General features: G+C 38.4%; 1 protein-coding gene across 3 annotated transcripts in view; it reads left to right on the top strand.

Annotated features, from left to right (window-relative positions):
* KIAA1958 (KIAA1958 ortholog) overlaps positions 1 to 14,274 on the top strand; it is a 238,271-nt gene that overhangs the window by 130,586 nt on the left and 93,411 nt on the right. For all 3 annotated transcript variants that reach the window (XM_056806615.1, XM_016423852.2, XM_016423849.2), the window contains one exon: positions 13,002 to 14,196. In XM_056806615.1, the coding sequence (XP_056662593.1) occupies positions 13,026 to 14,196 (1,171 nt within the window). In that variant the 5' untranslated portion in view covers positions 13,002 to 13,025. The remainder of the gene's footprint in view (positions 1 to 13,001; positions 14,197 to 14,274) is intronic.

Here is a 14,274-nt window from a genome sequence, read left to right on the forward strand (position 1 = left end):
AAATAGCAAACCACTCCAGTATTTTGGCCAAGAAAATCCCAAATCCGGTCATGAAGAGTCAGACGTGACTGAGACAACTGAACAACAAAATCCTGTATATATCATTTGTTTACAGTTATTTGCATGGTGTCTTCTAATTAGATTCTGAATTCCTTGACTGTCTTTTGCCTTTTTCTATATCCTGAGCAAATAGCACCATGCTTAAGAAATGTTTATGAACTCTTTGAGCCCTGGCAGACTGCCTGAGGAGGCTTTGTCCCCAGGACCCCCCACAGCATCACACCTAGGAGTAGGATGAAGTGCAGCTCTTGGACCAAACAAGCACTTAGAGAAGGAGTGGTGTGCGGGGCATGCAGGGAGCAGCCCCTCCCCAGCCCTGAGGAAGGCATCCTCTTCTCCCCCGGGCTTGGGCTGCCTGGAGTTCATGCACACAAGGTTTCTTGGCAGGATTTCTTTGTTAGATTTCCTAGGCTTTCAGTGTCCCAACTGTGTAAGGTCCCTGTACACTGCTGTTGAAGAATTCAAAGCCTGCAGTAAGAAAAGTTGGGTGAGCCGCAGAAAGGGAGAATAGAGAGGGAAGGGTCTAAATAAATAAATTTATTTTATAATAAAAAATAAATTAAATCAAATTAAAAATAAAAATAAAACCAATAAATAAATAAATAAACTAATTAAATTAAATAAATAAAATTAAATAATAAAATAAAATAAATAAACCCTTAGAGAGAGAATAAAAGCAGCCCCACTGGATCCCCTTTGAATGGCTTTCTCTGAGTATCAGGATTCCAGGTCCTTAGTGTTGTGTGGGAAGAGGAAGGTCTGTTTCCAGAGGTTTCCATAGGGTTTGGTGGCAAAGAACCTGTGCCACAAAGTCCACTAGGACTGTATCCTTCAGCCAGTGCCTCTTTAGCCTGACTATCAGATAGTGGACCCTGCAATTCAAGGAATCCCACTTCACCCTCCTTCATTAAATTCCCTCCCCCACTATATGGTATGCTACTAGAATGCCCCTACCTAGCAGGGTTCTCCAGTTACAGCTATGAGGACTTGAGGGAATGAAATCCTGAACCTCCACATAAATCCTGAGGCACTGACAGCTGGTGATATTCTAAAGAAACGGTTCTCAAAGTGCAATCCATGGACCTCTGGGGTTCCCTGAGGCTTTGGGGGAGTCTACAAGGTCAAAACTATTTTTCTAACAACCCTGTTTAATAGGCTGTTTGTCTATTAATATTTCTCCCTTTTCCAACTACATAATCTGTGTGAGCACAGATTTTCTCTGCAGACTTCAACCAAAACAACAGTATTTCAAAAGAGTCAATGCAAAAGCAGATAGGCGAATCCAGCTGTCTTCTATTAAACTAGACATTAAAAAGAGATTTGCAAAAATGTTTAAAACAATGCCACTCTTCTCACTAAATCTTTTTGTTTGGGAAAATTAAAATTTTCATAAAATATATTATTTATGTTACCCTGTTGTTTCAGTCATTTCTGACTCTCTGTGTCTATTTGGGGTTTTCTTGGCAAAGATACTGGAGTGGTTTGCCATTTCCTTCTCCAGCTCATTTTGCAGATGAGAAACTGAGGCAAACAGGGTTAAGTGACGTGTGCAGGACTTGAACTCATGAAGACCAGTCTTCCTGATTCCGGTCTTGTGCTTTATCCACAGTGCCACTTAACTGCACATGTAATGGATTTATTATTAGTATTTGAAATTCTTAAAATAAATACTTTAAAATTGATTAGTTTTAATTTTTAATACTACAAATACAAATAGATAAAACCCACAGAAACAAAAGCTTTTGGGAGTCTTCAGTAATTTTTTAAGTGTGTTAAGGAGTGCTGAGACCAAAAGCTGTCCTAAAGGCATTCACAAACTATTTGGTCTAGAACAATTGAGGGTCCTCCCTATGATAAATTATAGATAAAATCACGGTGGTGCCCATATAGGTAGTTCTGCCATATGTGGGATGATTCAAATTTGGAGACTTCACTTAACTGATCTACCAATGACTAGATGGAAATCAACCATTTGAATAATAATTTAGACATTTCTGAGTTTTGGAATGTGTTTTGGAAGAAGGCTTATTTTATAGTGAAGCCTTAAGCTAAGGAGGATGAAACAGAATGAGTAAATCCATCATCACAAGGTGCCTATAACATGCTATTTGATGGGAATAACTTTTAGAAGGTAGAGAGAAGCAATTGAAGTAGTTTCTACTTGTGCCAGAATGAGTTAATTCTGGCTTTGAATAATATTAAATAGTTCTTTAAATGTGGACATAATAAATCTGAGAAAGCAGGCACCTATCTATGCCCACATAGACAGGATTTTATATTATGGACTTCATGGTGCTAATACTGGGGCATTATCAGGAATTTACTGAATTCATTACTTTTTTAAGGTAGCTTTTTAAGTTTCAATGTCATTTCAGTGAACTTCAGGGCAAATAAAACAGTCCAGAAATTTTCTTTTAAAAAATAATTTATTTTCACAAGTATTGAAGTGATGGCTTTAAAAACTGCAGTTAAAAGAATTCCTAGTTTTAAAATGCTTTAAAGACTCCATCTGCTTACCTCAAGAATACCTATTAGAATGCACTTCCCTTCATTCTTTGCAGAGGGCAGGGAGTCAGAGCATGAAATACTACATAAAATTTCTGGCTCGGTTGATGGATTGGTTGTAATATTTTGCTCAACTGTCCCTTCCCCCCACCCCCTTCCTTTATATATTATAAAGTGTGGCTTTCTGGGGGAAGGATATTGCAAAATGTAAGTGATATAAAAACAAAAGATATCAATAAAATTTTAAACATCTCATATGCTTTGTTATATATGATGATATTTTTGAAAGGATGTAATTGCAAAATTAAAGTGATCATTTGAAAACTAATAATATTCCCTATTGAAATGAAATAAAATTCTGAGTTCTGAGTTGCCTCTTTGTAAGCCCCATTTGAACAATTTCGCTAATGTATTCAGTTCACACAGAAATACTTTGTGAATCCAAAGCTATTTTATAAAACTTGGGATTTTTCCACACTTTCTGACTTGCCATAAATTTCCTTCTGTAGTGATGTTCCATAATGATGTTCTTATTGAATCCTTTCTTCCTCCTATATTTTCATACTTTATGGATTTAAAATAATTTTTTCATTGCTAAAGCCTTTTAACACCCCAGTTACTCAGATAAATTTCAATATTCAGGATGCTGGATAGATTGCCCCAAGGCAGTAGAATATGGAAAAATGTAGAGTGTGCTCCTTCTGTTCTCCCAAGTGCTGTAGTTAGTAAAATAAATAGAGGACCAGAAAAAAAAAGTTATTCTTATAAAATGGTCAAATTTATTTCTGATTTTTTGTTTTTCTTTCTAGCTGTACTAGTCAACGGGTCCGTCAACTAAAGTGGCAGAAATTTTTAGATTATTTCTTGCTCCCACTCCCATCTGAATTTCATGAAACCTCTCTAGGTATTCCTTGAAAAAAGTTGTGATGGTAGATATACTTGAATTATGTCTGCTGGATTCCTTCCATTCCCCACCTCCCAACCTCACTTCCCTGCCATGTTACAGAAATAATTGGGTTTTTATAGTATAAAAGATGACACTAAAAAGTTCTATTTCCCTACCCATACACTTTGCCTGTCCCCAACCACTCCCCCCAAAAGATGAAAACTTCTAGGCACTGAGCAAGATCACTGCAGTTCAAGTTTGTTGATTCAGTCTCAAAACTAATTGACTGTTGGCTTAATGCAGTTCCTTCATACTGTATGTGATTAATAATTATTTCCTGACTGAGAGATACATTATTTTTATTTAGACATAATATAATGATGTTTGTTTCTTCCATTTATTTTTGCTTTTAAAATTTCTATTTGTTTATTTTTTATTGTTATTTTAAAAGTTGTGAACTTAACAAGCACCAAATAAAATGGGTGTTTCCTTATAGAGCTTATTTTTCATTCATTTTTCACTCATCCAATTATTTATAAGCCCTTTTGGGGTTTTCTTCACAAAGATACTGAGTGGTTCGCCATTTCTCACTATTCTTTTTATAGATGAAAAATTGAGACAAATAGGCTCAGTGATCTGCTTAGGGTCACTCTGATCAGCCATATGATTTGCCCAGGGTCACATAGCTAGTAAGTGCCTGAGGCTGGATCTGAACTTATGAAGATGTCTTCCTGATTCCAAGCTCAGTGCTCCATCCACTATATCACCTAGCTACCTTTCGTATACACTGTAGGAAGGAAAAAGAAGTTTTATGTGAAACTGAAGATCTCTTTTATGCATAGTTTGCTATTTTTCTCTGATGTAGAAGTTTAACCTGTAGCTTCCCAAGCAGGAACAAATCACACCAAAATTTCTTTGCATCAATTTCATTTTCATATGGATTTGGTCTGAACCTATGATTTTCTCAATGTAGGTATCTTCCAGGAAGGAAAATCTCTCTACCAATGCAGATCAACCAGTAGTCTTAGGGGTTAAATTACTTTCCTAGGCTCACACAGCTAGTCTGTGTCAGAAGCAGAACTTAAATTCAGGTCTTCCTAATTCAGAGGATAGCTTTCTATCTATTAAAGCACGTTGCCTCTCCATCTGTTTCATATAATTATAGATGGAGACCATCTAGTCCAGGGGTATCAAACTCCCATCCCCTAGGCCTGCAGGCCAGCAAAACTCCTAAAGCATATCTGAACCTGATTATGGTGTAATTGGAAAATGTTTAACAAAATTAAAAAATATATATCCATAGACAATGTTAATTCTTGGTTGTCTTAAGTCAATATGTAGCCCGCAGGGATCCTTTTCTATTTGAGTTTGACCTCACTGATCTAGTCTAGCTTTGCCTCATTTTTAAAAGTAAAAAAAAAAACTCAAGCAGACCCCTAGTGATTTTCCCCAAAGATAGGCAATGGCAGAGCAAAGATTTGAGACTTGGCTTTTCTGATTCCAGTTCCACAGCCCTTTCCATGGTACCATGTTGCTTTATCATTGGCGCTTCCCTGGGATCATGACCACTTTGAGATAGTCTAGTACTTTATACCTCTATTTTTTATTCATTTATTTATGTAATTTTATACTTTTGATAGTTATATTTTATACTTTTATTTAATTATTTCTTATTAACCCATACCTTCTGTTTAATATCAATCCTACAAGGATTAAATGCCATGGAAAATAAAACCATTAAAGGTATTATTAGAGGCATGATAGAATTGAAATTAAGAAGACAAGTTCAAATTCTACCTCAGACAATAGTTCTGTGACTTGAGGCACTTAGTTCTCTATACCTCAGTTTCCCCATCTGGAAAATGAGAATAATAATAGCACTTATCTCCCAGAGTTATTGTAGTTATTATCATTATACTTTGTCATCTATCAAATGAGATAATGCATAGGAAGTGTTCTCCAAATATTAAAGTACTCTATAAATGATAGTTATTATTATATTATATGTTATATAATATAAATTTATATTATATGATATAATATTATATTATATTATTATATATTATTATATATAAAGCACTTAGGTTGGTATAAAAATGTGAGCTATCATTGGTATTTAACCATACATTTTGATCTTCTTCTCTAGACATACAACATTCCCTTTTAATACGACTATTAGAGTATGATAGGTATAGCCTTCTTTTTACCAGACTAGTAAAAATTCTGATCAATTGAATGGAAAATCAGATTATCTGATTTCTCACTCTCTTCCTTAAATCTTTTTATTGGCCATCCCTCCCTCTCTCTGTGGTTTAGACATTAGGAAGGGAACATGTTGATTTTTTAACAAAATTGATCAAGTTTATAGGACTTCTAGTGGCAGTTCTACCAGCCTGTTCCTTGGCTCTGTGTTAACAAACACACTTCCTTTTGTATTAGCCATGTCAATTGCCTATTTTTAGATCTATTTCTTTTCCCGAATGTACCTCTTTGCTGAGATTCAGACCTATATTGTTATATTACCTACATATTCCGACCATATAGGCCAGCGTGTTTATGTCATGGTAAGGGTATTGCCAGTATTTCCTTGCTTTCCAGAAATGGGAAGAAGGTAGCAGAATGAAGAAAGTATTTTGAATTGTTGTTTGTCCTTGATTTTGGGGGAAGATCTGATAAGGGTAATGCCCTGAGTTGTGCCTCCTCAGGAGCTAGAGATGCTTTTCAGTAGAGGAGAGGGTAGGTAGGATATGTGTGTAGTGATGGCGGTGGTGGGGACCACAAATCAGATCTACATAATGTAATTTACCTTTAAGTGTGAGGTTAGCCTTGGGATAATACTGCTTCTGTTACTATGATAACATTTAGTGTGTTCTTTCTGGTCTTGCCTCTCCATCATCTGGGACAAGAAATTGAGCCCCTAAAGTGACTCAAAGAGAATAAAATGTTGACCAATGAAGCCACCAATCCTGGAGTCTTGCTCTCAAAGTTCTCTTTTTTGTTTGTTTTTATTTTTGTATTTCCCCCTCTTCTGCCACAGTCTAATATAATTTTCTCTTTGAAGAGAGACTTTACCAAAAAAATCTGCAAGCTGATTATGGTTGCCATGACTGGAAACATAGTTTCTAGGATTCCGAAGGTTCCGCTTCATTGTTTCTCTCTTTAATAACTAGAGTCTCTTCCCCTCCCTGCCTTTGCAGTGTCTGTATCCCAGCCTGGGATGTGATGCTCTGGCTTTGGGAGCCCCCAGGTTCCTTAAAGACTCTCCCTGTTGGACCCACCTTCTTCATGAAGCCCATCCCGGTTCCTTTGGCTACACCTGCTTTCCTCCCCCAGACTCTCTGTGATGTCTGCCATTGTAGGTTTTGTATGGAAGGTGTCCCAAAAGCCTTAGTTATTAAAACTTAAAATGGCATGGTGGTATGGCCTTAAGAACTTTCTTTATACTACCCATGTCTGACCCAGACTGGAAGGTCTTTGAGGGCAGGGACTGTTTCACTGTTGTCCCCATTACCTAGCTTAATTCTTGCTAGATAGTAGGTACTTAATAAACGATTAAGCAGCTGGATAAAATTCTGGAGGGCTCGAGTTCAAATTTGACCTCGGACACTAGTTTTGTGACCCTGGGCAAGTCACTTAGCCTTGTTTGCCTCAGTTTCTTCATCTGTAAAATGAGATAAGAAAAGGAAATGGCAAATCACTTTGCTGAGAAAAGCCCAAATGGAATCTTGAAGAGTCAAGCCATGACTGAAAAGTAACTGAACAATAAATGCTTGTCAATTGATTATTTGACTACCCTTACTCAGCTGCTTTGCCAGAAGTCTTGTTTTGATGGCGGCAGCTAGGTGATGCAGTAGAGAGAGTCCTGGGTCTGGAGTCAGGAAGACCTGAGACCAAATATGGCCTTGGGTATTTACTAGCCTTGTGATTCAGGCTCTCTCTCATTAAACCTCTGTCTTTCTCAGTTTCTCAACAGTAAAATGGTGATAATAAATAGTATCTACCTACAAGGTAGGATAAAATGAGATAATAATTAGCACAGTGTCTGGCCCATAGTACATAGTCAGTAAATGCTTATTTGTTTCCTCCTACCCCTTTGTGGACACTGCTGACTCCCTGATCACACTTCTTCAATATTTTCTCATTTTGTCATTTTTTTTAGTAGAGGAAAAAAGTAGTTCGTGATCTATGAAAGTTATATTCTGCTTTCTAGAGTCCTTGATCTCCTTGATCTCATTCTTGTGCTATATTGGGCACCAATTGCCTAATGGATTATCTCTATTCTTTCCATTTAACTGATCTGCCCTATATTCTAGTTATACATGTCCTCATTAATGTCTACTATGGTTTCTTTCATACAGGTCACCTCTGGCCTCATGTCAATATCTACCATGCCTTCTCCCATTGTTCTTTTGGCTGTTCGATTTTTCTAGAAAGTTCTAGTCTTGAAGGCTGCCCCACCGAGGGGTTCTCAAAGGCAGTTACTACAGTGTGAGCTTTAGTAAATAATACCGAACTAGAAAAGTGAGTGTTTACTAAGTGATGGAAACATACCTATCATCTAGAGATCCCTCTGGTACAAAGAGAAGAATGACTACCAAGTGATGATTTTTTTTACTAAAGGAACTTTTTTCCCTTCCAAAATTTTTTTTTTAAATACTTGACAAACATCAACAAACATAAATTTGTCCTTATACAAAGAGCTGCAAAAGATTGTATGTGAAACCATAAATCTATTATATATAGTTTGTTTTTAAAGTAGATGTTATATTTAACATGAGAATACCAATATTGTTCTGCTTATCCATGTCTTGTCCTGAACACCTTCTGCTCTCCATTTGGTATTTTTCTGACTCTTTTTTTAAACATCTCTGCTTCTCCCCAACTCCCTTCACCCCTGAACTGTCCTCCCACAAAACAAAAGCTTCCTCTTGTAAGGAATATGTATAGTCAAGCAAAGAAAATTCCAAGACCTCTTTTGAAATAGAAAGCTATCTGCCTTCTGCTCTGTTTTGCTTATTGTTTTAAAATTTGTTTTCAAGAAATCTGGTTTCTAAAGAAAACAGCATGTCCATTGTTTAATGACTAAAGATAGGTAATATAAGAAACTTGTTAAACAGAAAACTTGCATGATGAAGTAGTATTTGCATTGCATCAACTCTGTACTTATTCTCCTCAGTATTATTTATTGTTGTGTCCATTAGGTACATTTTTTCCTCTCTCTTTCTCTGTGCAAAAGGAGGAAAAAAGATTAAAGATTAACAGAGCAACTTTAAATTTTTTTTGTACCTTTCTAGATATCTCTACTGAATGGAAAAAATACCAAATGGTTTTCAATACATATTCATATGGTTCTTGTTTATTCTTCTTTGTGGTATTTGGGGCAAAAACTTAATAAAAATAATGTAATAATAGTTACTATTTATATAGTGCCAACTATGTGCCAGGCATTATCCCAAATGCTTTATAATCATTACCTCATTTGATCGTCATAATAAATCTGGTTGCTTTTATTATTATTATTCCCATTTTGTAGATGAGAAAATGAAACAAATAGAGGTTAAATGATTTATCCATAGTAACAAAGCTAGTAGGTGTCTACAACCAAATTTGAATTTAGAGCATCTTGACTCCAGGCCTAGAGCTCTTTCTACTATTCCACCTATAAAGTTAAATCAAACACACAAAAAACCCCACATATAAATAGGACATGGCGGAGTGAGGCTACTCCTAAAAGGGTTGAGGCTCATGGATCTCTTGAGCTCCTAAATTTTGATCTGTAGCAAAACTATATTGTCCATTGGGTGTCCATATTAACTCTAGCATCAATATGGTGAACTCCTTGGGTCATCAGGCTACCTAAGGAGGGGTAAACTGATTAGTAGTGGGATCTGCCTCCACATTTCTACTTCACACTTGGGGAAATGTTGGACTCAGTTTCCCCTCCCACCCTCCAACAACAACAACAGCAGCAACATAAATAATTAACAGGGAGAAGGAACCATAGTGATCATGTAATTTAAATATCTCATTTGATAAGGAAATTGAACACTGTAGAGTAGAAGAGATGTCCAGGGTCACACAAGATTGCCTCAGTACTTCATTAGAAATATCTTTATTAGCAGAACTAACTTTGGAACCCAAGACTTTGGTGTCGTAGTACAGGCTTTTTTATTGTAGCATACTCCTGCCTTCCAACCCATGTCACAGTGGACTGTTCTGACACATTTTTGGGGCTAGGCAGTTGCCATGATTAATTAGCAGCAAAGAATGAATTAGAACCCAGATTTCCTGTTTCCTAGTTCATTCTCCCACCCCCACCCTCCTGTCTACCAGATAGCCTCCTATTTGTCCCAGGTAAATGCAAGAAGAAACTGAGGAAGTATCAGACACTTCCCAAGAGAAATGGAATATAGCATCTGATCTTATCCTACCCCTACCTCAGCCACAGATAAAGCCTTATTTTTATATTTCTTGATTACCATCTTCCTACAAGTGTGTAAATTAGTTTCTAGCCACTTTGAGTACTTCAAATTTCTTATTTTTTATGGTACCTTTTTTTTCTTTTATAAACCTAAATTTGGGAATTGTTATCATTAAGGGTGATATTTCCATCTTCTTCCACCTTCTATGTTATCCTCTTCCTTTACTGTTGTCATTTAAAAGCAGCTGATTGTAGACTGTTCATTTTAAATCAAAGAGCCAAGTTGAACAGAAGAGATTATCTGGATCATATAACCAAATGAAACTTAGATAAATATTTGAGTAAATGCAAAAACAAAGTATAGAACATATGCCAACATCTCCCTTCAAATGTATTAAAGGTTCTGATTATTTCATTATTATCTCATTATTTTATTGTATCATGGTATTTGGGCAGAACTAAATGATATTCTCATGTCACTGAAAGTACAATGTCATAAACTACTGAAGTTTAGAACTGCATAATACTTTCTGAATTCCCTTTATAAATGGTAATTAGTTTAAAGTTAATTTTTCATTGATAAAACCTTTCCCATCCCACCCTCATCTCCGCGTCTTTTTGTTTGACATATTTAAAAAATGAATGATGTAGTCTACTTAGTGATTTGGCATATTGAGATTTATTTTCTGAAATAAATTTGTTTTTCAACTATAGTGATACCTCAATGAATGAATCCCCTTGGAATTTAGCTCTTTTATAATCATATAAACCAAGTTTGAAAAAAACAAAAACACATTTTTCCTATTTATATAAAGCATCATTAGTTTGTGTTATAGTACACAACCAAAATGTTTCTAAGATATTGTAGAAACTAAAGGTCTCTCATTTACAGCTTCTGTTTATCATCAGCCTTAATGACAAACAAGGCACAGCATTAGACCAAGTTGTGTGAAGTTCTGTCTTGCTTTTCTGTGACTTTTTCTCCTTTTTGGTTGTCCTATGTTGTCTTGCTTGATTTGCCCTATATCTTATACCTTGTTCTTCCTTTTCAAGCTCTCTTACCAACTAGAACACCCAGGAAAAGAATTGCTTATCCTGTCATTTATTCTGATTGATCAAATTGATCAAGCTGATGACACTGGGCAAATTTCAGTTTCTTGAGTTGTCTGGTATTGAATTTGCATTTTATCTCCAATTGTGGAACAAAAATTTCCTGAAAAAGAAATTTCAGGAAGTGTTTGCAAAGAAGAGGGAGAAAATGGAAGGCTTCCTTAAATTAAAAAAAAAATAAAAGGCTTCCTTTTTAGATTTCTTAAACTAGAGTCCATGAACTCATTTTATAAAAAATATTTTTATAAAATGCTGGAAGAGATATGGGGGAAAGAAGCACACTAATGCACTGTTGATAGGCTTGTGAATTGATTCTGGAGAGCAATTTGGAACTATCTTCAAAGGGCTATAAAACTGTGCATACTCGTTGACCCAGCAATATCACTATGACATCTATATCCAAAAGAGATAAAAGAAAAAGGGAAAGGAAATTATGTGTACAAAAATATTTATAGCAGCTCTTTTTAATGGTGGCAAGAATTGGAAATTGAGAAGAATGGCAGAACAAGTTGAAGTTTATGATTATGATAGAATTCTGTTGTGCTATAAGAAATGATGAAGAGGATGAGTTAAGAAAAACCCAGGAAGACTTCTGTGAACTGATGCAAAGTGAAATGAGTAGAACCAGGAGAATATTATAAACAGTAACAGCAATATTGTAGTGATGATTGACTGCAAAAGACTTACCTACACTAATCAACATAATGATCCTTCACTTTTTGAAAGGACTCATGATAAAAAAAATTCTATCCACCTCTAGAGAAAGAACTGATAAACTCTTGAATGCAAATTGAAGCATTTCTTTGCTTTATTTTTCTTGCTTTTTTTTTGGCAATGGAAATATTTTTTGTATGACTTCAAATGTATGATGGGTAGCATTGCTTGCCTTCTCAGTGGGGATGGGGGTGGAATAGACTAGAGGAAGGGAGAGCATTTGAAATACACATTTTAAAAAATGAATTTTAGGGGAAAAAATTTAAGTTAAAAATTTTTGATAACTGGCTGGGCATAGAGGACACTGGTAGATATACATAAGTTTGGGGTTTCCTAGCTATAATAGGTCTAACTCTAATCAGGGGGTCCACACTAAGCCCAGAATTGATTTGGTGAATCCCAGAGAGCAGGGGATTAAAGTGAGATGAACCAACCCCGGTTAGAAACCAGGCAGGTCAGGCTTCTAGACCAATTAGCAGTTGGATTGGACCCATCAGGGCTACTGCATTTACAGCCTGGGCAAGGGAGAGAGAACCATTCTCAAAAAAAAAAATCCTTTAAAATTCTATTTTATTTTTTATGCATTTAAAAACATTCTAAAAGAGATCCATGGGGTTCCCTAGACTGTCAGAGAGGTCCATGATACAAAATAGGTTAAGAATCCTTGATATAGAGGAATAGAACTTTCTCCTACCCTATCACCCTCAATAATTGTCTGCTTTCCCAATGAGTCCAAGATGAAATCTAACAGCCTGAGAGCTCTGTCAGGGAACAGAGCAGTATGTGTGCTCCATTGTCTGTGTCATCAGCTGCTTCCAGGTCCTGAAGCAGGGAAAAAGCACTCTCTTCATTCTGGTTTGCTTCCCATCTTTTGTTTTTGAAGATGTCTCTGGGCTCTTCTCCCCACCCCTAACTCTAGACAACTGCCCTTGGTTATCTTCCAGTCTCTCAACTTTATGTTTTAAAAATTTTTAAGCATTTCAGTTAGTATCATTTTGTGATATTCTAAAATGCTTTCTATACTTCCTCTCTTATTTTACCTCAGGCAATGAAGATTTTAAATTGAACCATGCCTATCTTTGGAGCATAACTTCTTTGATAATATTGGTATAGTTGTGTGGACTTTAAAATTTTGTCACGATTATCTCTCTTTATTCAGAATAAAAACTTCCCACACTTTTTTTAATAGTCTTATGTGTGATCGATGGTAAGTTCTTTTTTGATGGCAAAACTAAGGAACTCGGTAGAGGGAAAATGATAGTTTCAGGTAATAATGAACTTTTATTTTGATTTCCCCCCCTCTAGGAGAGAAGCTGCTGATCCTGTAACATGGAGGATTGCCTTCATACCTCATCAGAAAATCTTTCAAAACTGGTCAGCTGGGCCCATAGTCATGGGACCATTTGTAGCCTCATTCCAAATCTGAAACACTTGCTTTCTGAAGGTTCCCATGGCAACCTGACCGCCATGTGGGGCTGCAGCGCGGGTCACGCTTATCACTGGCCCCTGACCGCCACGTGCAGGGCTGGCTCCCAGGAGAGGGTCTGTTTCCAGGACAACAGGAGTTTCAATTCGGACAGTCCCAGCATCATCGGCGTGCCCTCCGAGACACAGACCAGCCCCGTGGAGCGGTACCCGGGGAGGCCGGGGAAGGCGAAGCTGGACTGTAACAGGACCCGGGACTCGTGCGACTTCTCGTACTGCAGCGAGCCTTCGGAACTGGACGAAGCGGTGGAGGAATACGAAGACGAAGCCACCCTGTTTGACATGGTCTGTGAGTCTTCGGTGACCGACGAGGACAGCGACTTTGAGCACCAGCCCCAAAGAGCCCAAAGCCTCGCCCGGAAAAGAGCCGGCCTCTGCCCGTCGGCGGTTCTTTCGAGCACCCAAGCGCAGGTCATCGACGAAAGCAGCAGCGACGTCATCATCAAGAAAATCAAGCAGGAGATCCCCGAAGACTATTACATTGTGGCGAACGCCGAGCTGACGGGAGGGGTGGACGGCCCCACACTCTCGCTCACGCAGATGGCGAAGCCCAAAGCGCAGGCTCACGCCGGCCCCTCTTACGCCGGGCCGGCCAAGCCGGCGCCCCACTTAGCCCCCGGCCTCGGCACAGAGCTGGACCTCCAAAGCGTCTCCGCCTCTCCGCCCATCCTCTCCAGACAGGCGGTCCAGAAGCCCATCAAGGTCTCCCTGGCCTCGCCCAACCGAGGCCTGTCCGGCAGCCACGGGGCCGGCCAGCAGGTGGCCATCCAGATGCCCGTGAGCACGTCCACGTCTAACAAACAGATCAGCATTCCTCTGTCTGCCCTGCAGATCCCAGGCCAGGAGGAGCAGGCGGCTTCCGACGAGCTGCTCCCGCCTCTCCCCAACCAGGTCCCGTCCTGCGAGGTCGCCCTGTCGCCCCCGCTCAGCACGGAGCCGGAAGTGAGCTCGAGCCAGCAGCAGCCCCTGGCCCTCCCCACCATCGCCACGGAAGCCAGCGCCCAAACCGTACCAGGTATGACATCTGCCAATGGCCCCCGGGCACGGCGCGTCCCACACGGGTTTTAACGGCATTTTACAGCCACGGCGGCGT

The sequence above is a fragment of the Monodelphis domestica genome, chromosome 7 (assembly GCF_027887165.1).
Source record: "Monodelphis domestica isolate mMonDom1 chromosome 7, mMonDom1.pri, whole genome shotgun sequence".
Taxonomy (NCBI): Eukaryota; Metazoa; Chordata; class Mammalia; order Didelphimorphia; family Didelphidae; genus Monodelphis; species Monodelphis domestica.